Source organism: Monopterus albus, unplaced genomic scaffold (assembly GCF_001952655.1).
Source record: "Monopterus albus unplaced genomic scaffold, M_albus_1.0 scaffold94.1, whole genome shotgun sequence".
Lineage (NCBI taxonomy): Eukaryota > Metazoa > Chordata > Actinopteri > Synbranchiformes > Synbranchidae > Monopterus > Monopterus albus.
The window spans coordinates 2,920,500-2,943,351 of record NW_018127974.1 but is presented as its reverse complement, the minus strand read 5'-3'; the positions used below and the strand labels follow the sequence as shown (position 1 = coordinate 2,943,351).

Here is a 22,852-nt window from a genome sequence, read left to right as displayed (position 1 = left end):
AGTGAAGGAGTTTAAGTACCTCGGGGTTTTGTTCACAAGTGAGGGTCAAATTGAGTGTGAGATTGACAGACAGAGAGGGGCAGCATCCGCAGTAATGTGGATGTTGTACCGGACCATCATGGTGAAGAAGGATCTGAGCTGAAAGGCAAAGCTCTCAATTTACCAGTCAGTCTATGCTCCAACCCTCACCTATGGTCACAAGCTTTGGGTAGTGACTGAAAGAATAAGATTGCAAATACAAGGTCTGAATGAGTTTCCTTCATAGGGTAGCCGGATTTAGCCTTAGAGATATGGTGTGAAGTTCGGACATCTGGAAGGGACTCAGAGGAGAACCACTGCTCCTTTGCATTGAAAGGAGCCAGTTGAGGTGATTTGGGCATCTTATCAGGATGCCTCCAGGGCATCTCCCTTTGGAGGTCTTCTGGTAGGAGACTTTGGGGCAGACCCAGAACATGCCAGAGAGATTATAGATCTTATCTGACCTGGGACCCCCTCAGAATCCTGCCAGAAGAGCTGGAACACGTTGCCGGGGAGAGGAATGTGTGGACTGCCTTACTGAACCTGCTGCTACCGTGACCCCATCTCGAATAAGCTGAAGAAAATGGATGGATGGATCCACCTAATGCAGCGTGGAGAAGATCACATACCCCCATGCATAATATTCTTTAATACTATTTAATGAAATTACTTGAATAAAAACACGTTAAACTAAAATAAATATTAAAATTATAGGCAAAAGCAAATTTGTTGTTACATATACTGTTGATGTCTTTCTTTTTTTTTGTACGTGCCTTAATCTTGCTGTTTGTACACTGTACAAACCTCAACATGACACAGGATGAATGTGTGTTTTTGTCTTCAGGACAGACATTTCTCAGTACTGTGTATATGAGGAGGGTCACCTGGTGAAAACAGTTTCCAGTCTGGAGAGTTACACCAGTCAACTAAGGTATTTTAACAAAGATGGGCAAACATATTGATGGAATGCTGCACAAAATGTATTTTGGCCGAGTTCAAACATGGAGAGAAAACTGACATGGAGAGTTTAATTAGTATACGCAATGGAAGAAAATCTATGTCTGGAGCTTTCTGTTATATTTAAGAATATCACATATACTCATGGTTCCACATCTGATGATTAAGAATGAGGGTTTGGTTGAATTTTTGATTAATTTAGTAAATGAGCAAACAACCCAAGAGCAGATCCAAGAAACTTGGAGAATGTCCATAGGCCTGCGAGCTGGGTATCAAGACTGTATTAGTGCTGGTATTGAAAGATTTCACAATTTGGATCTTGCATGTTGCTTAATTCATCTTACAACACCGCACACTTGTGTAGTATTGTAGCACAGGAAACTGCACAGACAGCTGGGATTCAAGAAGATTAGGTACATATTTTTACCAAAGGGCGCTCCTGCCAGGTTAGCCATGTTTCACTGATTCATAGTGGAAATCCTGTCATGTCTAACTCTGCACTACCATCTAGTCTGTTTCTATTTTTCCTGTGCTCTTTACTGAATAGTAGTTTTTCATTACAAGAATAACATCCCAAGCGAATTGAAGAAAATCACACCTTTGTGATCCTACCAGCCTCACTTGTGCTTTTTATTGTGCTCTCAGGACAACATCAGGGCAGGAGGCTGTGCACCATAGCCATCAGTGGTCAGACATGGTGTGTTTCTATCTGGGCTGCAGTTTTGGCTTTGAGAGCAGATTGAAGAAAGCTGGAGTCCCTGTCAGGAATGTGGAGCAGGGCAGAAACATCAGCATGTATAGGGTATGAAACATAGATACAGTATATAAAGGTCCTCCATGTTTACTAAAATAATGGCCCTAGTGGAGATGAACTATAGCCTCTTCCTCACACCGTCATCTCCTCTTCTGTGATGTGCAGTTGTAATAAAAAGAACAAAGATGCCACTAATGGGTTTCGTGTTCTAACGCTCCTGCATGCTTCACAGAAATAAAAATAAATGCACACAAGCTCTTTTCACACTCATGAATGTTGTTGGTCTACCATGAACCATTTAAGCACTGCTTGGCTTTTACTGACATGGAGAGTTTAATTAGTATACGCAATGGAAGAAAATCTATGTCTGGAGCTTTCTGTTATATTTAAGAATATCACATATACTCATGGTTCCACATCTGATGATTAAGAATGAGGGTTTGGTTGAATTTTTGATTAATTTAGTAAATGAGCAAACAACCCAAGAGCAGATCCAAGAAACTTGGAGAATGTCCATAGGCCTGCGAGCTGGGTATCAAGACTGTATTAGTGCTGGTATTGAAAGATTTCACAATTTGGATCTTGCATGTTGCTTAATTCATCTTACAACACCGCACACTTGTGTAGTATTGTAGCACAGGAAACTGCACAGACAGCTGGGATTCAAGAAGATTAGGTACATATTTTTACCAAAGGGCGCTCCTGCCAGGTTAGCCATGTTTCACTGATTCATAGTGGAAATCCTGTCATGTCTAACTCTGCACTACCATCTAGTCTGTTTCTATTTTTCCTGTGCTCTTTACTGAATAGTAGTTTTTCATTACAAGAATAACATCCCAAGCGAATTGAAGAAAATCACACCTTTGTGATCCTACCAGCCTCACTTGTGCTTTTTATTGTGCTCTCAGGACAACATCAGGGCAGGAGGCTGTGCACCATAGCCATCAGTGGTCAGACATGGTGTGTTTCTATCTGGGCTGCAGTTTTGGCTTTGAGAGCAGATTGAAGAAAGCTGGAGTCCCTGTCAGGAATGTGGAGCAGGGCAGAAACATCAGCATGTATAGGGTATGAAACATAGATACAGTATATAAAGGTCCTCCATGTTTACTAAAATAATGGCCCTAGTGGAGATGAACTATAGCCTCTTCCTCACACTGTCATCTCCTCTTCTGTGATGTGCAGTTGTAATAAAAAGAACAAAGATGCCACTAATGGGTTTCGTGTTCTAACGCTCCTGCATGCTTCACAGAAATAAAAATAAATGCACACAAGCTCTTTTCACACTCATGAATGTTGTTGGTCTACCATGAACCATTTAAGCACTGCTTGGCTTTTGGACACACCTGTCAACATTGTGTGTCACACCACCGCTGTGCGTAACAGCTTTGTTGCAGGAAATTCTACTGTTTGCAGGTTTGTTTGTTTTGTTTTTTTGTTTTTTTTTTGTGGAGGTTCACATTAGAGCTGCAACTAAAGATTAATTTAATTGTTTGTTGCCTGCCAGTTATTTTCTCAGTTTAGCATTTGGTCAAATGTCTGAAAACATGAAGAATTCTAGGTATAATTTAAAATGATTTCTTTGTTTTGGGCTTCATATGACATTGGAAACAGCTATAAAAGCAGAAATGGAAAAAATGGTTTGTTTAAACAAAACATGAATGCATACCAGTTTTTCCTAAAGCACATTATAAATGCATGTGACTAATCTGAGTCTAGAGTGGATGTCTTTTTTTTTTGGCAATGATGTGAACCCACAGTGAACTCTTATAGACCACAGAACCGTTGTTACATCTTTGGCTTCATAGTTTTTGGTGATCAGCACCTCAGTGACTTTACTGAGGCCACTGTACACTTGTGTGTGTGTGTCCAGACTGCAGTTCCCTGTATTCCTGTCGGAGTGTTCAGCTGTCCTCTAGTGGTCACTATGCGTCCTATTCCAGCTGGTATGCTGAATGCAGCAGTGGAGGTCACTGATCTTAACCCACTAGCACATGGAGCTCCTGTACACATAGGAGACCCAGGTATACACTCACACGTATCTAGGATTAATAACTCGAACTCACCAGTTCAATAAAAACTTCACCATGAATTTTTGTTTACACTTTGTGTGCTTGTAGCTCTCTTAGGCATACAGGACCTATCCAGACCAGACTATGGGGAGCGAGTAGAGCTACAGCCTGGTGATGTTACAGTCTTCTGGGCCTGTGGAGTAACTGCTATAGAGGCAATACTCAGCAGCAGTGAGCAATATGATTGACTCGAGTCGCATTCTCCTTATAACCAGCACAGTAACTTCATAATGTAGCTTGTAACATAAAATCCCATGGATATTAGAAACCTCTTCTCCAAGACGGCAGCATCACAATTTCAGATGACTATTGAACACGAAACCCAAATACACAACAGTATCATCAGGCAACGGCCATGTAGGCTCAGAAAAAAGCCCAAAACAGAGCAGCATTGTTAATAAAGCCATGATGTGTTAAAAATGGAGCCAAGTAGAAAGACAATCACTCACCACTGAATTCACATTGGTCTTGAATTCAATCTGTGATACTAAGTTCATTAACTGTATTTTTCAGAGCCTGCTTTGGCTTTCAGTCACTCGCCAGGCTGTATGTTCCTGACAGACATCCCAGATTCCTCTGTTCCTATAACCTGTTCCTCTGAGAGCGCGGCCTCTCCGTACACCAAACCCAATTCAGAGCTGATCCCCATCTGTTTCCTGGTATCCCACAATCCCTTGTTGTACAGCCTGGCATCTCAGAAGGCAGTGGCAAGGATCAGAGAGTTGGAGATGATTATTGGAGAGGACCCAGGTAAACATACATAAAAATAATGTAATAATTCCTTCAGTTACCAGGTGTTCAATATTCCTCATAAAAATAAAAAGTGGGGGCAGCTTTCTGGATGGTTTTTATACAGTCTCAGACCACAAGGAGGTAGTTATAGCATCATGAACTTCTTTACATATTCTGCCACCTCTGCTGCACAGCAGAGCCAACATGAGCCAGTGAGCATAAATGTTAAACCATGTAGGCTACAGAGATTCAGATTATTGCTTCAATGATAATTTGTTGCTTATAGCCAAAAACAAAGTTTGAGGGTTATGTAGGATTTAATTCATGAATATACCCCTTTCAAATTCATTAAGAGGTACTGTGGAGTTTTCCTGTAAACAATGTGCCCATGCAGTGTTACTTACTTACTTTGCGAGCAATTCAGCTTTATGCAAATCAAGAATTCTTCATACTAATTCTTCTGAGATCCCTTTTTTGTGAAACATGGCTCACACTAGCAGATGCGCCCAGTGAATAGCTTCTGTTTTTACCAAAGTTTGTAGGATATGAAACACATAAGCAGAAACACAATAAAATTAATCATAAAACACCTGTTTGTGTGTTATAAATCTGTGCTAACTGGTAAAATAAGAACCCAGAAAATCCTAATATAATGTGTTAAAAATAACAGAAGTGATTACGTGTGATGGAGTCCAGCTATCTCTCACCCAAAAACTTGGTGATGACCACTGAACTCTGTCATAAGCAGCTGATGGGAGAAGTGAACCAGGCAAACAACCAACCAAAGGAATTCACAATGATTTTATTCATTTGGTATAAGAAAAATATGAGAATACATGTAATTCAAATGTACAAAATTCCATACGGAATCATAATACATAATCTATGAATATTTAATTTATGGAAGTCAAAATAACTAATCAATCAATCCAACCTTAAATAATCAAACTAAGCATAGATATCATCAAGTCATAATTCAATTCAAATCAAATCTGTGCCATAGGCAAATTATGAGCAAGTAATTATCAGCTGTCAGTAATAAAAAAAAAAAAGCAAATTAGAAGAAGTGATGATGAGCAGGTTAAATATGTGAAAGCATTTGGTTAAGACTAAAATTATCAAAGCCAAGGTCAACTTTAAAAATGCTCAAATGTGTGAAATGGGATAGAAAATAATTAAAGTGCTTATAATGTAACAAAAGAATAAATGCTTCCAAATCAGTTAAAACACGATAATAATCAGAATGTCGCTCGTTGCTTTATATCACTGTGGAATGCAGCTCAAAACAATCGGTGTGTGATAAGAAAATATTTCAGGATATCTGTCACCAAAACCTCCTGACATTGTTCAAATCGTCATCAAGAAAACAGAGCATTCATCAGACACGATGTAACAGAATTAGTATGTTCATTAGCAGACTAAAAGCATGCATCAAACATAATAATTAAGTGGGAATTTAGCTACATTTTTAGAGAAAGGTCAAGCTAAGAGAAAAGGAAAGGACAGTCAGCAATCATCAAGAAGCCCACAATTTTTTATACTGTATCTAACACCCTGTGGCATTAGTTTAGACACTACACAGCACTAGCCACGAAGCTGCTCTTCCCCTGTCTTGATGTCAGCACCAAGTTGGCAGGAGGTGGATGTGAACTTGTCACTTTGTGCCACCAGGTCAGCGAGGGATCAGAGCTTTATTGGTTCAGGATGAACTTCTGCACTCCTGTCTGGCACTCTCCCACTCCTCCTCTGTTGCCATAACAACTGGCTTCCCCACGCACTACATGCACAGGTACCTACACATATACCGATCCATGTCATAGACAAGTATACTCACACTCATCCTACAGGTATTCCACAGTTCACTATGAAGCCCATAGGTGAATGTAGCTGATGAGGAGTGTGAGATGTGTGGCCAGCAGCAGAGAAACAACAGTGAGTTTCACATGGCTTGACATCATAAAGAGCCCTAAGCAGAGCTGGAAACGCACAGCTCTAACTGTGAGATTAGCTGAAACTGGAATCAGTGTCACACATTACTGTGGGTTTAAATCATTCCCTTAAAAACATTGCTCCAGTTGTTTTGTGTGAGTGTGTGTGTGTTTCCCCTTTAGCCCTCCTGATGAGACAGATGGCCCACCTGGAGCCATTGCTATAGCAACCATGCTTTTGGCTCTCGGGAAACAGGTGACAATGGTGACGGACAGGAGAGCCTTGGAGATGAACCAGGCCATCATTGCTGAAGCTGTGAAGACAGGTGGGGCAAAGTTTTAATTCAGATCTCTGGAACCTGCTGTGAAAGACATCCCTGCCTCCAGGAGTTGCCAGTCCAGTTTATCATCAGCTCTTGAAATGTAATCTGTTTTTAATTTTCAGATATAAAGCTTTTCCAATTCCACCCTCAGGTGTGCTGAAAACTGCAATCCCATTGATCACTTTTGAAGACAGTGGGCCAGACTCTGCTCTGCACTTCCTGTGTCACCACGGAGACCAGAGCAAGCCCAGGTTGGCTGATCTGTGTTATTTATATAGCTGAGGACACAGTAAAGAATCTTTTTGCCTTATTATTAAAAAGTATTATATATCAGAACTGATTTTCCAGATCAGTTTGTGCTCAGTTGCTCATTTGTGCCGGCGGTCTGCCCCAGGTATTTGTTAATGATTACACCAGTCTTAGTGTCTGGTGCAGTTCGGGCCATCAGCATTATTTCAGACCATGATTTTATGATTTCAGTGTAGGCAAGTTTACATCACTAACTCAATCAAGCAAAGAGAAGACGAAATGCGGAACAGGCTTGAAACATGGTCAAGCTTGTTTGAAGAAGTTATTGTTTCAGCTGTTTTAGTGTGTATGGTGCTACAACCCAGACATTATGCTCTTCAAATGTAACTTATTTACTAAGTCTGTACATTTACAAAGGCAAACTAGTCATGTAGTCTGTCTCTCAGCTTTAAGGGTGTGAATGTCAATTTGTTGTCATGCTTAAAACTAGGTATGACCACCTTGTGGCGATAGAGCGCAGTGGACGTGCTGGGGATGGAAATTACTACAACATGAGAGGAATAAATATCAAACATCTGGTGGACCCCATTGATAACTTGTTTATTGCTGCCCAGGATATACCTGGAATTACCACTACAGGTAGGTACAGTTTCTTTATGTAACCTTCTTATTACTGCAGATTAGGGATGGAGTTTCTAAGTATTAATCAACCATATTTATAAAGCCTGCCAAGCATAAAACAGCTCTTCTAACACCTCTTTTAACAGTGAAAAGCTTTGTTTACACACTTGAGACATATTTTACTACACCACAAAACTGAATCCAGACACCTAGTCAGTGATTTACAGAATACTGTTTTAAAATGGATAGTGCAGCCTGTGAAACTGCTTGCTTAAAAGCACATCAGGGAAACACACTGCTGCACTGGGGGACATGTTTTCTAATTACGAAACACAAGTTCCTGATATTTTTTAAAAATGTTGCCCCAAAGACTCAGAATGGTCAGAACTTTATACAGCATCTGCAGTAAGGAAGTAACACCTGGACAGAAACTCTGTGCTCCTGCTGCACTTGACATGAGATAAGCTCAGGGGCAGGGTTTTCAGCTTATTTCCCTAAACAGCTTTACACAGCTGAGCAGAAATTCTTCTCTGCCTCTGTAGGAATCGGTGATGGTGGTAATGAATTGGGTATGGGCAAAGTGAAGGAGAAGGTGAAGAGCCTGATGCCTAATGGGAGTCTCATAGCCTGTGATGTTCCTGCTTTTTTTTTGCTGGTATGGACTTAACAATCACTGTATTAGCTGTACTGTACAAAATCAACACTGAGGACTCCTCTGTTACTGCTACTATGGGTGTGTGCACACCAAGTCGATATGCTTTTAACATGTAGTGACTGTCCCCACTGGATGGATCCATAATACTTAAACTGAGCTTCACATACACAAATATTTCTTGATTAAATCTTTGTTTAAAAATGTAACTGAAGCCCCCTTCAGACAGAACTTTGTGGGGGAGGTGGGGGATAAAATATGCCCTGTGATCTTTGGTAATTTTCTCACTATTAAAGACAAGTTTTTAAACTTTGTGAAACTACAGGATATGGTCTGTAGTAGACATGGATGTTCTGCAGGACAGAGCCAAAACAGAAATCCAACAGCCTCCCCAGGCAGGTGCAGGAGAGTTCAGAAGAGGCACCGATATTGTGTGAAGAGAATTTGAGTCAAAACTTGTACTCCCTCCTTGTCAGTCATAACAAATCTAAACATGCAGACATGGAACACATATTGATAGAATCCAGTGGGACACTTTGCAGGGATATGATTATATCCAATGTCCATTCCAAATAAATGCTCATAAATTCACTTAAAAACCATATTAAAAAATATGTTTCAGAAGTTTTCTTCAGCACCAAAGTAATCCAGTGATAGGTGTCTGTACATCCATTGGTACACTGCAAACAAGACCTGCTAATACTAACATCTAGTCAGTGTCTTTGGTTTCTGTTTGTTCTCACACTCACACCCCCGTGCCTCCCTCCTGCAGGAGTGTCGAATTGGGGAGGATATGCTGTGGCCTGTGGGCTCCATCTGCTCCACACCTGCCCCTCACATCAGCGGTACCTAAAGAAAGGCCTAGGAATGGAATACACACCAGCCCGAGAACAGCTGCAGGACTGGACTGCTAACCTGCCGTCTGTGGACAAGGTGACCTAACATTAACCTTACGTTAACCTTACCCTAACCTTAAACCAAGTCGTCATCATAAAATTCAGTGATTTATGTGGTGGGGATCAGCTTCTGGTCCCCACAAGGAAGCCAAGTCCCACAGTAGGAGTGTATAAACAGCTTTGTGTCCCCACAGTGTGAGTAATGCCAGGTGCAACATTTTGTGTATATATAATAATTATTTTTGTGTGTTTTAAAGCTGTATGTCATGTTCAGCAGAAAATGATTCAAGATGTGGTTATTTGAACACTGAATTTCAGAGGAGACTTGATCTCTTACACTTTTCTCTCTATTTATTATTTATTATTTAATTAACACCATGTTAGTAAAGTAGGCTGCAACTGGTGCATAATGATCCTGTCACATGTTCTCTATGTCTGTACTAAAATTAATATTGGATTTTTAAGATAATTAATCTTTCTCGGTATAGCACCGGTACAGTATGCAATACCAAGAACACTGCAAATTAATACAGTTACATAATAAAGGAAACCAATTTCACACAAGTTACATAATCAGATTTTAAAGCTTAAACAAAATTCATATGTAGCTTATATAGTGTTAGGATAAAAACTTAATAAATAGTTCATCCGGCTGCGTTTTGTAAGTAAAGCTGAGTCGCTTAAAGCTGTGCTAAACAATAGTTTTTGAACAAATATCTACTGTAAGTTTAGTGCAGAAAGGGTCACCCCTGACAAACCCCACAGAAAAAGATCACCTAACTCTACTGTATCCCTCATTTCATGGACCAGGCAGCAAAATATCTCAGATGTACCTGCTGTATACTCCCTCTTTAGCAGCAGACAGACAAAGTCAGGGTGTAGCTGGTTAAAGTAGTGGAGCATTTAGCAGCTACAGAGCCAGAAATTTTCCTCAGGCATAGGTGGAAACAAAAAAAATCAGCTAAAAGGAGGGAGAACCGTGTCATGTGTCCACAAACAGCATTCCAAGTTAATGCTATTGTTCCATTGTTTCTGCAGGATGTGTAAAACGACTGATTTCTAGCACATTCACCCTAACAACGTCAGAAAAGGAAATGTAAACATTGTTTCCTGCCTTATTCCTGGCGCCCCCAAGTGGCCAAAAAAGTCAATGACTGCAGCTTTAAAGACATTCAAATTGAACTGCTTCCTTTGATTCCAACGTATTGCCTATCTGTGGCAGTGCTGTTTACACACACACACTCTGTGTCCTCCAGGAAGAGTCCTTCCTGTCCACTCTGGTGCGTTTTGGAATACGAAGTGGGAAAACGGGTCACCTGGCTATGGAGGTGGATGGTTTGACCTTTCACCCCACACACTCTGACATAATCACCAGACTACTGGAAGTCACACTAGGTTCCACCTCACAAGACCCTTGATTCAGGCCTCTCATCTCTTCTGCCTTGGTTACTTTTCAGCCAGCCTTGACCGCTGACCGGCCAGTGACAGAATGACAGACCAGCTCTCGTTTCTCTCTCTCCTTCACTCTCCCTCTCTCTGTCAGGCTCTTTGCTGCCTCAGCAGTGAATAAATCACAGCTCTGGTACTGTTTTCAGTGCTTTAAAAACAGGCTTTGGAAGATGACACAGCAATGTGCTGTTGGTGTAAAGAGTCTTTTGCATAAATGTTATTGTTCTAATCTAATTTTAATGCTCTAATCTGTTTATCCTTTAAAATGGACTTAATGACTGTCTTAGACACTTAGGTATTTACACATGCTAGTAGCGGTTGTCTGGACAGTCCCCAAGTATAATACCATGTGGTATTGTCGCACATGGCTGTAAAGATGATACTGTATGAGCCTGGCAGCTTTGACATTGTCTCGAGTTGTTAAGTTCTGTGGTTACCATGCCTGAGATTTGGAGTTGTAATACTGAATGAAGTAGTGTACCTTTAAGATGGGTACAGTTTAATTGCAAATGATACACTGTGTGAGGTTCACTTTGAACAACGGTCAATATGAAGTACTATTAAAGGGCAACACACACTAGTGGCATTGCTTTCAGTGCAAGCCCACTCACCGGCTGCATACTGCCATGTCAACCCACGATGACACACGTCAACGAAACAGGATACGCCATTGACACACGTCAAAACAATGAAATACTGAAATTCTTACCCATGCTGGTGGTGAATTTGCACTGCTCCCGCTTCCAAAACCTCTTTAGGATTATGGAAATCTTGGGTTTTACTTTTTTTTTTTTTTAAAGTCTGATAGGTTCTGGTCACATTATTAATCATGACTCATGAGATTGGGCATTGTATGAGCAAATACTAGAAAGAGGTCAAAGGTGTCTGTAGACAGCTAACATTGCTGCTTTTCAGAGTGTTTCATGTGAATTCAGGCAAAAACACTTCTTACCACCATAAGACATTTTGATACTACAAGAATGTTGCGAAAGTCGCAGAGAAATATGAACTGAAAGCATTCCACTGACTGCTTAGCAACAAATTCCCATTAATAATTTAACCCTGGCCCTCAGATGTATAAATCTGACAGTGAAGTGTGCATTTAACAGTGACAGAAGCACTTAGTGTTCAGCCCCACCCCAAACACATTTTGGTTTGGTGTGTTTTTGTAGTCTCACATTTCATATTTTATTTCTTGATAATACAGGGAATCTCTAAGGTACCCAAACATGTGTATACTGCATTATTTTAAGGTGAATAACCCCTTATCCACAATACCTTAAATTGTTACTTTTTGTCATAGTGAAAACTTCATAAATGATTATTTGTGCTGTTTTTCATTGAAGTAAAAAAAGTTTAAATAACAAATGGTGTGGGCATGGGTTTTAAAAGATCTGTGTTCACGAGAATGCAAAAACACAAAATACTGGTTGTTTGGCAAGAGAAGCAACTAAAATAGTTGTCACACATTAACACAAATACTATCAAAAAGAAGTTATGATGTGATGTGATGATACGGAAACTTGATGCAACATATAAAATGGTTTGCTTCTCAACAGCACTCCACTTGGACAAATGACAGTCTTTGTATTCAGACTTGTGATAATTGGTGAACATTGAAAAATATTAATGTAATTTAAATAAAATACAACACATAATCTGGTGTTTGTCTTATAAATGTTTTGTTTGTTTTTAGTTGACTTGTGGTGATACAGTCTGCTCTTTATTAGTATCTGAGTTGGGTTCTAATAATTGCTGCCTGCTGCTTTTCAGAGTATGATGGAAAGGTTTTCCCTTGCCTAAATTAAGAATTAAAATATCTCTAAGTCTGAGGTAGCTAGCTTTTTTAATGGGACAATGATCAATAATGCATGTGTCAGCTACCACCACATCAGTGGATTAAGTTTATGGTAAAACTGTCTTAATAGTTGATAACTGTTGCTATATGCACATTGTTATGGGACCTAGTTTTGAGTCTTGGGGAACTCCCCTAGGGTGGTTCAGAAACACTTTGTACCTGTTCAACATAACATACCAACATCATATTTTGCATACTTAATGTAGTTCCAGAGTTTGTCTTTGCAGCGGGAGTCCAGAAACAAATCATTTGTAAGATCTCCAAAAAATTATAGTTACCTACATTGATTCTGCTCTACAGTTTGTGCTGTATACTTCACAAAGGGCAACCCACATCATGTCAAAGTGCTTTTGGGGTCATGAGATTTTTTTAGCCATGCCTTTTTTGATACCATGAGAACAAATAATGTATCAACACCTTCCTCACCCTTGTTTTTAAATCAGGAAGACAAAGATGAAGCTTAAATGAATAAATTAGACCTCAACCACATTCTTTGAAAATGTAGGGAGAAGGTTTTTCCACAGTAAATCCAAGCAGACAGCTACATTAGCTATTCAATTGCTAATAAAGTGCAGTGTTAAATGATTGCTGGTGTTTGCTAGTCACCCCAAAGCACATTTGATGTATTTCTGTAATCAAGTTCAAAAGGAGGAAAGGTCTTTGCTGTAAGAAAAATACTAAAAAATGATTTATGTACACATTTATATACACACACATCATTCAAAAACAGGAAAATGAACAACTAGAGAAGATGAAATGTTTCACTGCCCGGTGGAGTTGTATTATAAACAGAGAACATGTTTTCAGTGTTTATTACAGTACACATTGTGTGTATTCCCGAGATCAAGAAACACAATGAATGTATTCTCTTCCCTATAAAACTTTTTTACAAATCAGATTTTTGGGACATAGTTTGGTAAAGTGACAAGAAAACAAGCTTTAAATAAATACACTGCCAGATTTCCTTTCCCGTTGCTCGGCTCTATAGGTCTGACATTTGTAATTTACCCAAAGTGGAGAGAGAGCCACAGAGAGGGAGAGGCAGGAAAGACGCAGATGTAAACAGCTGAGGTTGGTTTCCCAGACTGAGTTTAACGAACCACTTTCCAAGAACACTAACTTTGTCTTGTTACAGTATTTGAAGACAGTGGGTGTATGACTGCAGTAACAGTAACTAATCAGACGGGTTAGAAGGCTAAATGACCCTGTGTGTGTATTTAATGTTGTGTTAGAGGAGCTCCTGTGAAAACAAACCAGTCAGCATTACACATTTTATTCACCCACTGTGCACATTCTTACTCAGGTGTACTGTGGGCTCATTGTACCATCACATTGAAACTGTTAACCAGTCCAGTTCCCTTTGTGACTTTGCTTTTGACAGTTCAAATAAGTGATCTGATGTAACCGATTTTAAGTTCTAAGATATGTAGTAGTGACAAGGGGAGAAGTAACATTTTTCATCTTTGTATGTATTTTAATGGTTCATCTCTACCAGCTACTGGGAATCTTTTTTTGTTTGTTTGTTTTTTTTGGGGGGGGATTGAGAATGTTAGTGTTACATGTAACTCTCCGTGCCATGTTCAACCCACTTCTTCTGGGTTACAACAAAACCACACAAACATAAAACATCTAGCCTAGCTTTCATGAATGGCTTAGGAATTCCAGTAAATGTTTTATGATGTAGCGCCAGAGAATAAGGCTGAGCTTCATAACACTTCTCTCTGCTTCTGTTTCGTCTTGCTGTGCTCATCCCCTGTAATCATATTTCTGTGAGCTTTGACCCTAATATGACCCAAGTTTAATGCGACTTCGTGCAGGGTGATAGCAGCAGCCAGGAGCAGCTGATACTGCCAAGACTAATACACACACTCTCCTGCACACACACATACATATCCAGTCACTAGGCACAGAAATCTCAATACACATTTTCACCACTATTATAGATCAACACACACGTATTTAAAGTCCTTCTCAGTCTGCACTGTTTTTACACTTTGAGTAGACACACACGCACCACATCATAAACACCTCCAGAGGATTCTGTTACAAAAGCAAACACAATGACACACAAAGAACACTTTTGTTTTCTCACACAGCCGTTTTCCATTTCAGCTCTTGATTCACCTGACAAGTCTGTTTATTCATTTCTTAAAGCCAATAAACACCAATAAGAAAGATCCAGCCAAACTTACCATCACCAAACACTGACATACAGAAGCAGAACTGATGTTAACAGAGGAGTACTCTGACTCAAAACTTAACAGAGGTAGAGTACTGTATTTTGTGTACAGCATGTGGGATCTTACTTTAGAAGAATATGAACAGTAACCAGCAGTTTAGTGGAGATTTTTTTGTGATGTCTTGCTTTGATTATTTCCTGAAATCAAAATGTTGATGCGTAAATGCAGGCAACTTGCAACAGAGTCTGCTGTCATAGTATCTACATACACCATTACCCAGAATGTGGTTTTATTTCAACAAGTAACTACAGACATTGATTTTTAGCCTGGACATCAGTGCTTTACCAGCTTCCTCTGACTGGCTAATGAACCCAGCTGGTTTGGGCTTGTTTTAGCACAAAGGAAACAACAGCTACTTTCTCATTCCTGTCATCTGGTTGTATTTCACTGAAGATATCACCTCCTCAGCAGGGGGTAAGTTGTGCGGACTAGCTGAATCATCTGAAGCCAAACACAACAGTTTTCTCTGTTTAACATTTTCTTCCACTGTAATTGGATGATTATGGACAAGTGTGACCACTGACTGCAGCGACGCCTGCCATGATTCACTTAGCTTCCTCTTTCTCAGGCTTTTATTTTGATATGCCACCCTCTTTCTCAGGCTTTTATTTTGATATACCACTGCTCTTATGTTTGTTTCAGCTTTACTACCCTCATTTCCAGTTCTTGTTACACTGCTTACCATCAGCATAATCAAGTGACTTGGTATCTAGGCCACCAGCTTTGCTTCCTTCTCCTGGTTCTCTAGTCAGCAGCTTCATGTTCATAAAGGAAGAGCTTTTATATTTGCTCTCCCTGTGCACTTGAGTGTTTTCCTGATGGTCCTGGGTTTTGATTGTTTGTTTTTTAATGTACACTATGTGAAGAATAGTTTGTCAAGCCTTCCTCTTTAAAGGAAGATTCTTTTCATCAAGTGGTTGCTTAGTAAAAGTGTGTACTCTTAATATTCTGTTAAGTGCTGGTCTTGGTGAATTTGTTTTTGTATTCTATTTCATGGTTTCTTTGTGTTTTTGTTTGCACACTGTTAGAGACCTAAGTGCCTTGTTGTTTAGTTTCCATTCCAGCCTTGAGAGTATTGTCTTTGTGTTCCCACATACAGTATGTCAAGTTTTTGTTTTCTTTGCTTCAGTGTCTGCTATTGTGTTCACTTGTCTTGTCTCGTCTCAGTACCACTGCTGCTACTAACTGGTTTTGCATAATTTGCATCCAAAATTATAATGCAAACGGTGACAAGGCCATTTTCTCCTTTCACTTTTCTTTTCATATCCTGACATTCGGTAAGTTCAATATAAGTCAAAATACCTGAATTTGAACTAAATGACATTCCACAGTCAATCAGAAAAATGAAACGGCCCTTTTCAGCTGATGATTTTGAAAGTTGGCTTGTTTAGAATTTTGTAGGAAGAAGTAAGAACAGTCTTTCTGTCAAAGTCTTTAAGAAGTGAATTTGCACCAGTCAAGCCTGCCTGCTATGATAGGCAAAGGTGGGTACACTTTTCTTGTTGTTGGGGGAACTGCAGTTGTCATCTTTTAATGTGGATCTCTTCTGCTAAGTGAGTGGTGTACCCCATATTCTCTGCCTTCTACAGGGGGTATCACTGCACTAACAGAAATCCGATATTGATGATGAGACACCTACAGTGATTGTTGGTGTTGAATGTTCTTCAGAAACATATGACCAAAAGCATGGATCATCGTGGAGGAACAGGGATGAACGGAGGGCGCTGTTCCACTTGTCTCACCCAAATTATGAGCTGCCTCTTACACTCCCAGAGTGCATCAAAAACATTTAGCTCTTTAACTTCATTCAACTGGTGCTGCTGAACGAGACTAGCGATGAGTAGGGAGGGATGATATGTCTTTTTCTCGACACTATTCAATGCACAAGATGGTGTATATGATACACTTAGAAATTCAATGACAACAATGCATACAACCAGATATAGTGACTTATGGTCTTATTTAGAAAAAAATATGAGGTCTCTGTTGTATGAGACCACACAATATATACTGTATATTGCTAGACAAAATAATACTATAATACTGGAATGCCCATTGTTTAAGGAGGCAGAGTCCAAAAAGAGAGCAGACATACCAAATACAGATGAAAAAGTGTTACTCGACTCAGAAGAAAGTGCACCAGTGACAAAAATTATCCTGGTGCAGGAAGAAGAGAGTATGGAGGAGTTGGTAAACTTGTATTCCACCATTACACCTTGACCGATGGAGGAGAAAACAGCAGACGCGTGGGAAGAAGCAGGTTCATGGTAGTCAGTTACTGAGTGAATATCTCCACCAAAAACCTCAAGCAGTGTTCAGAGCTTTAATATGTTTCAAATATGCCACCTTAGTGTGAGAGGTTAAGCTGTGTTCCTATGTCCAGGGGTTAGCAATATCTTCAAACAGTGTGTACACAGTAAGTCAACAATGTGTTTTACTGGTGTCGTGTAGTGATGACAACCAAATGCTTCCAAACGCTTTAAAGTATTGGCTGTGGATAGCCTGCTGGTGAAAAGCTGAACTGCAGCGTTAGCAGAAGCAGCAGAACAAAACAGCTTAGAGTTTCACTTCAAACAATTCTATATAGACACGCAGTAAGTGTTGTGTGCATAGAAATTGTTTTGTGCAAGTTTTTGATTATGTATATTAAGCATGTTCTTAGAACTTTGCATTTGTAATGTGATTGTAATTATTAAACTTTTGCAAAAACACATTTTGAGACAGATTTAAATAACAGATGTTATTTAAAAATTCATTCCATGTTTTGGGGCTTCATTCAATTCTTCTCCTTGTCTGTCATGTGAAATGAAATGACACCTGTTTACGTGTTTTAAATATACTTTGCAAACAGATAAAACTCTGTAATTATGTCATTACCTGGCCAGCACGGACGTTGCTGGGAACACTTGTGGTTGGAGTTCTGTTCCCAGTATGCCACTGGGTTTTCACCTGTCTAAATATCCATCAGCCATAAAATGCTGGACTTCCCCTACAACATCTGCTATAGGATTGTGTTGCCTTTTTGGTCAAAGGCCTGCCAAACTCTGCAGAAAGTTGTCAGAAAAAAAAATATTATATTTGTACATTAAAAAATGAAAAATTAGTATATACACCAATGCAAAGAAGCCTTTACTTGCTTAGGCTGACTGCTGGGGCCAGGTGCTGGGTACCTGTCTTGGGGTCTCCTGGCCTTTTGCTTGGCTTTCAAATGCAAGTCATTTGAATCTTGGTTCTAGAAATGTTGCTGTCTGTAGGGAGTGGATGGTTTCCGGTGATAGGTTGTTCCTTGTCATCGATCCTGTTAGTGATTTTCATGGACAAGATGTCAAGGCACAGGTGGGGGAGGAAAGTGTCCAGTTTGGGGATCTTAGAATTGCATCTCTGCTGTTTGTCAATTATGTGGTTTTGTTGGCTTCATAAGTCCGTGACCTCCTGCGTGCATTTGGGTGGTTTGCAGCTGAGTGTGAAGTGGTGGGGATGAAAGGTAGCACCTCCAAGTCTGAAGCTGGAAAACGGTGGACTTCTCACTGTGGGTTGAGAGTGAGTTGCTGTCCCAAATGAAGGAGTTTAAGTACCTCAGGTGCTTGTTCACAAGTGAGGGTAAAATTGAGTGTGAGATTGACAGGCAGGGAGGGCCAGCATCCGCAGTAATGTAGACATTGTACCAGACCATCATGGTGAAGAAGGCAAAGCTCTCAATTTACCAGTCAGTTTATGCTCCAACCCTCACCTATGGTCACAAGCTTTGGGTAGTGACCAAAAGAATAAGTTTGCAAATACAAGGCCTGAATGAGTTTCCTTCATAGGGTGGCCAGATTTAGCCTGTGGAGTTCGGACATCTGGAAGGGACTCGGAGAAGAACCACTGCTCCTTCACATTGAAAGGAGCCAGATGAGGTGGTTCAGGCAGCTTATCGGGATGCCTCCAGGGCATCTCCCTTTGGAGGTCTTCTGGTAGGAGATTTTGGGGCAGACCCAGAACATGCCAGAGAGATTATAGATCTTATCTGACCTGGGACCCCCTCAGAATCTTGCCAGAGGAGCTGAAACATGTCGCTGAAGAGAGAAAAGGCGTCCAGCCTTACTGTGCCTTACTAAACCTGCTGCCACTGCGAATGATAATGGATAGATGGATGAATTTTGTACTGTATATCTTATCAAGTTATAGAAGTTCTGAAAACAGGCCTTAGAGAAGGTAATAGTAGTCTCAGCAGCTGACAGTCACAGCACACACACAGGGAACTCACAGCACACAGTGCTTTGAGAGACTGATTACATCAAGTTTGTCACTGGGCAGAGAAGATGTCTGTCCTCAGATTTGTCAGAGCAGCCTCAGCAGCTTATCTCTGGTCACAGAGATGCTGTAATATTAAATGTGCTCTCTTCCAGCAATGTGTCCTGGGGCAGCTTGTGCTGTGATCTTCCAAGCTGCCCCTCAACATAAGCCAGGTGCTTCTTTGCAGTTGTGCTTAAAATCCAGCACAGATATACATAGAATTTTAATTTTGTTTTATTAATAAATTATTTTTTTTGCCCTTTTTGTCCCCAGACTCAGTGTGTAGGCAAAACATGGAATATGAGTTAGTCTCATTAGCTGGATACACTTAATTAAATTGGCTGCATTGTCTGTAATAATGGATCTTATTTTACCCTGGAGGCCCCACTCAGAGGCTTTTCCTTCTGAGGTATTACCTGGGGGAACTTAGTCACACCCACTAATCTGCCTTGATCAGTGAAATGACATGTGACAGCCAAAACAGCTTCAGTGTTGACTGAGATCTACATGTCAGATGTGAGGCTCACACACAACCAGCATTCCTTAATTACTCCAACTTTTTCTGCTTTTCTTTATACCTATTCTCAAACATGTGCTTCAGTGAATTCCTGCTAGGTAAAGCGTAAGTCCACTTCCTCCACCATTATTAAGCAATGTGTGTTTTTATGTATCCCTTTCAATGCGGCAGTGTCATTTTAATAGGTGAATGTGCAAAGTTAACTGAACAAGAACATCATAAAAAGGCCATAACTAAATTAACATCCATACATAGCTGTGGAGCACTGGATGCTTGCTGGGGTGGAAATGTGTGCATCATTGTCTACATTACCACTTGGATCATTCAGATGTTTAGAGTGCAGGTGTCTAAACACACAGGTGGAAGAGCTGTTGTAGTATTTTAACCCTACATGATACTCTCCACTTCACTTCATCACTGGAAATGACATCAAACTTTGTGTTTTTCTCCTCCCCTGGAGAGATGACCTGGTGGTCATGTGACTCGTGTTACAAAGCAGTGATGTAAACTTTGCTTCAAGACTGAAAGTCTCAAATGGCTTTGAAACAGATCGATACTGGGTACCGATATTGCCATTTCTACTGTCATTATCAGTAAAATGTTTGATAAATGTACTGCATTGTATTTATTAGTAAATGTAAAACAATTTCAGCTGTGTGAACTTAAGCATTTGACTTAAAAGAATGTTAAACAGTACGTAAAACAAAATAATTGTAGTAACTGTAACAAAATTGATTGCTGGTATAATTGTATTGATGTCAGTTTCATTCAAACAAATTGATTTTTTGATTATCAGTTATTTACATTTTAAAAGCAATCCTGTGCCTCTTTTTTAGGACAATTTCTCTGGATTTAAAGTGTGATCCTAAAGGCACAACAGATTAATCACAGCAGTTTTGCAGAAAACAGCTACCTGGCACTAGAAATGACATTGACGAGAGCAAGTGAACTGAATCAGTGATGTTAAAAACTCTGGATTTCTGAGGGGATCTGCAAAGTTATGAGCTGCGCAAAACAAAGCATGTTTCTCATGTTCCACATTCATTTTATTTGGGTAGCTTTATCACTGATACTTTACATTTTTGTCGACCCTTCTCAAGTACATGCCACACATATTTCTGATTTGAGATTTTCTGTACCACTGGTGTCCACTGGTTTCTGTACAGCTGTGTAATTTATCACACTGATTACGCCTGCCTTCATTTTTGTTAGCATAACATTGTTATGAGGTAGCACTATTCAGATTTTTAATTCAAGCTTCACTCTATCATCACACAATAATATAATGTGTGTCACACATCCGGAAATGGTCAATAAAGCAATAAAGTAAAGTGTACACGTTTTGTAGTTGAGGATACACACTGCGGTATGGAAAAAGGTAGAGGAGAGGCTGACAGGCATTCGTTTGAAGGGGATTCTGTGATCAACTGAAGTGTTGGATAAGCATTTATACCTGCTGATGGTGCTAGTGGAAAGGCCAGGGGGTCACCAAACTCATTCAAAGTCATGCTCAGCAAATCCTGACTGTTTGTACAAAAATGATCACTTTTAATTGATGAGTCTGCTGCATCACAAATGTTGAAGAAAGCTCCTGGTGTTGACACTGCAGTGTCAGAAAGGGAGGGCGGACACCACACACACACACACACACACACACACAGAGAAAGAGAGAGCACTGTACATCCATTGCACGGCCACTGCTAGGCTCTTACACCACAAACAAACATACAGTTTTTACCATATTATTTCAAATGGTTACAAAAATAATCTTTATCACATTCATCACTGTAAAGATATGTCCTTCAACCATTTCTCATTATGACAAGATGCTCTGACCATAGGATTACAGCTCCACAAAATCCAAAGGTTTGACAATATATTTCCATAACAATTACGTTTCACTGTGAAGTCCAGAATCTTGGACCTCCACATAATGTTGTAGTTCTACAGCACTTCAAAAAAATTGAGGTTTTGAACGTGTCTTGATTCTGACCCTGTTTTGTGGTTTTTCAACAAATAAAATTCTGACCTTGATGTACTTTCATACATGAGCTTAGACAATATGTCAAAGATTTATAACATCAAAGGGTATGAACTTCATGTTATTGTTCAATAATAAATGTACTTAAAGGTTCTTAACAATAGAATATTATCACTATAACAATATAGTGCCATACCCATGCATGCAAATAGCAACATGTAAACATTTGTGATTGTGTTCTTTCATATTTCCCTTCATAGTGGAGAAGCAGACAGAGCAGACAGACACATGCCACAGCCAGTCTGTCACACACTGCACACTCATCTGCATTGACTGGCACCAACATGGATATTCAAAGCCATTTGCTCACAAATTAGTACAGTTTCATAAAGTGACATATCATTTTTCAAATACATAGAACAGGAAGTAACACTTTGTAAACTAAATGTAATGTATTACACAAGTTGTGAAAAAAGCAAAAAGGGAAGAACACTGTTGAAATAATTTAAAAAATTAGCAGCAAGACTACGGACGTTAATCTGACAAATAATCTTCTTACAAATGAAGTTTGAATTCATAAGCAAAGAAACTTTAGGTATGGCTCAACGTGTGCTGCTGTTATACTATGCTTTACTGCACCATTAGCCATTTTTTGTTAGTTATTCATCACATTGGCTGTTGAGTAAAAGTTGCATGGTCTTGCTTTAAAGCTAAAGTTGGCTAAATCAGTGCTACATGCTCAAAGTCCATGGATTTGGTTGGTCAATTTGTCATGTTCTAAATTTATGTCATAAGGGATTAATAATGCCCATCAAACATAAACATTTCTTCCACCTCAGACAAGTCATCAGACATCCGTAAATCATTAGACTTACTCTCATTATACAGCTGCACCCTAAGTATTCAACAGTCTAATTTAGCACATGCACTGATTCATGCACATATCAAAACAGATGACATGCACCCAGGATGTGCTCACAATGCAGCACTGCTTTGAATAAAGTTTTTCTTAGATTTGTTCTGATAATCTATATTCTGTGCCATTACAGACTAAAATGACTGTAAAAATATCTGTCGGAATTGTCAGAAAACAAGTTCATTTGTTATCACTATTAAAGGGTTCTGCTTACATTTGATGGTGGCCCAGAGGTTTGCAAAGCGAGCTTGTGACAGGTCACCAGTTCAATCCCTGGACCGGCAGGTGAAAATCTGGGTGGGACAGGTGACAAAGCAGAGCTTGCCCCACCCTCATTAATTAACACACACCCTTTGAGGAAGACCCTTAACCCCAAAAACTGCTCCAGTGGAGCTGCTTGGTAGCCACAGGTCAGTG

General features: G+C 39.8%; 1 protein-coding gene across 1 annotated transcript in view; it reads left to right on the top strand.

Annotated features, from left to right (window-relative positions):
- dglucy (D-glutamate cyclase) overlaps window positions 1-12,322 on the top strand; it is an 18,523-nt gene extending 6,201 nt beyond the window's left edge. Inside the window, exons 4-15 of the mRNA XM_020608693.1 lie at window positions 863-949; window positions 1,621-1,777; window positions 3,600-3,750; window positions 3,847-3,969; window positions 4,312-4,548; window positions 6,202-6,319; window positions 6,642-6,784; window positions 6,933-7,032; window positions 7,521-7,669; window positions 8,194-8,307; window positions 9,070-9,236; window positions 10,456-12,322. Coding sequence (XP_020464349.1) covers window positions 863-949; window positions 1,621-1,777; window positions 3,600-3,750; window positions 3,847-3,969; window positions 4,312-4,548; window positions 6,202-6,319; window positions 6,642-6,784; window positions 6,933-7,032; window positions 7,521-7,669; window positions 8,194-8,307; window positions 9,070-9,236; window positions 10,456-10,617 — 1,708 coding nt within the window. The 3' untranslated portion in view covers window positions 10,618-12,322. The remainder of the gene's footprint in view (window positions 1-862; window positions 950-1,620; window positions 1,778-3,599; window positions 3,751-3,846; window positions 3,970-4,311; window positions 4,549-6,201; window positions 6,320-6,641; window positions 6,785-6,932; window positions 7,033-7,520; window positions 7,670-8,193; window positions 8,308-9,069; window positions 9,237-10,455) is intronic.
- The last annotated feature ends 10,530 nt before the right edge of the window (window positions 12,323-22,852 follow it).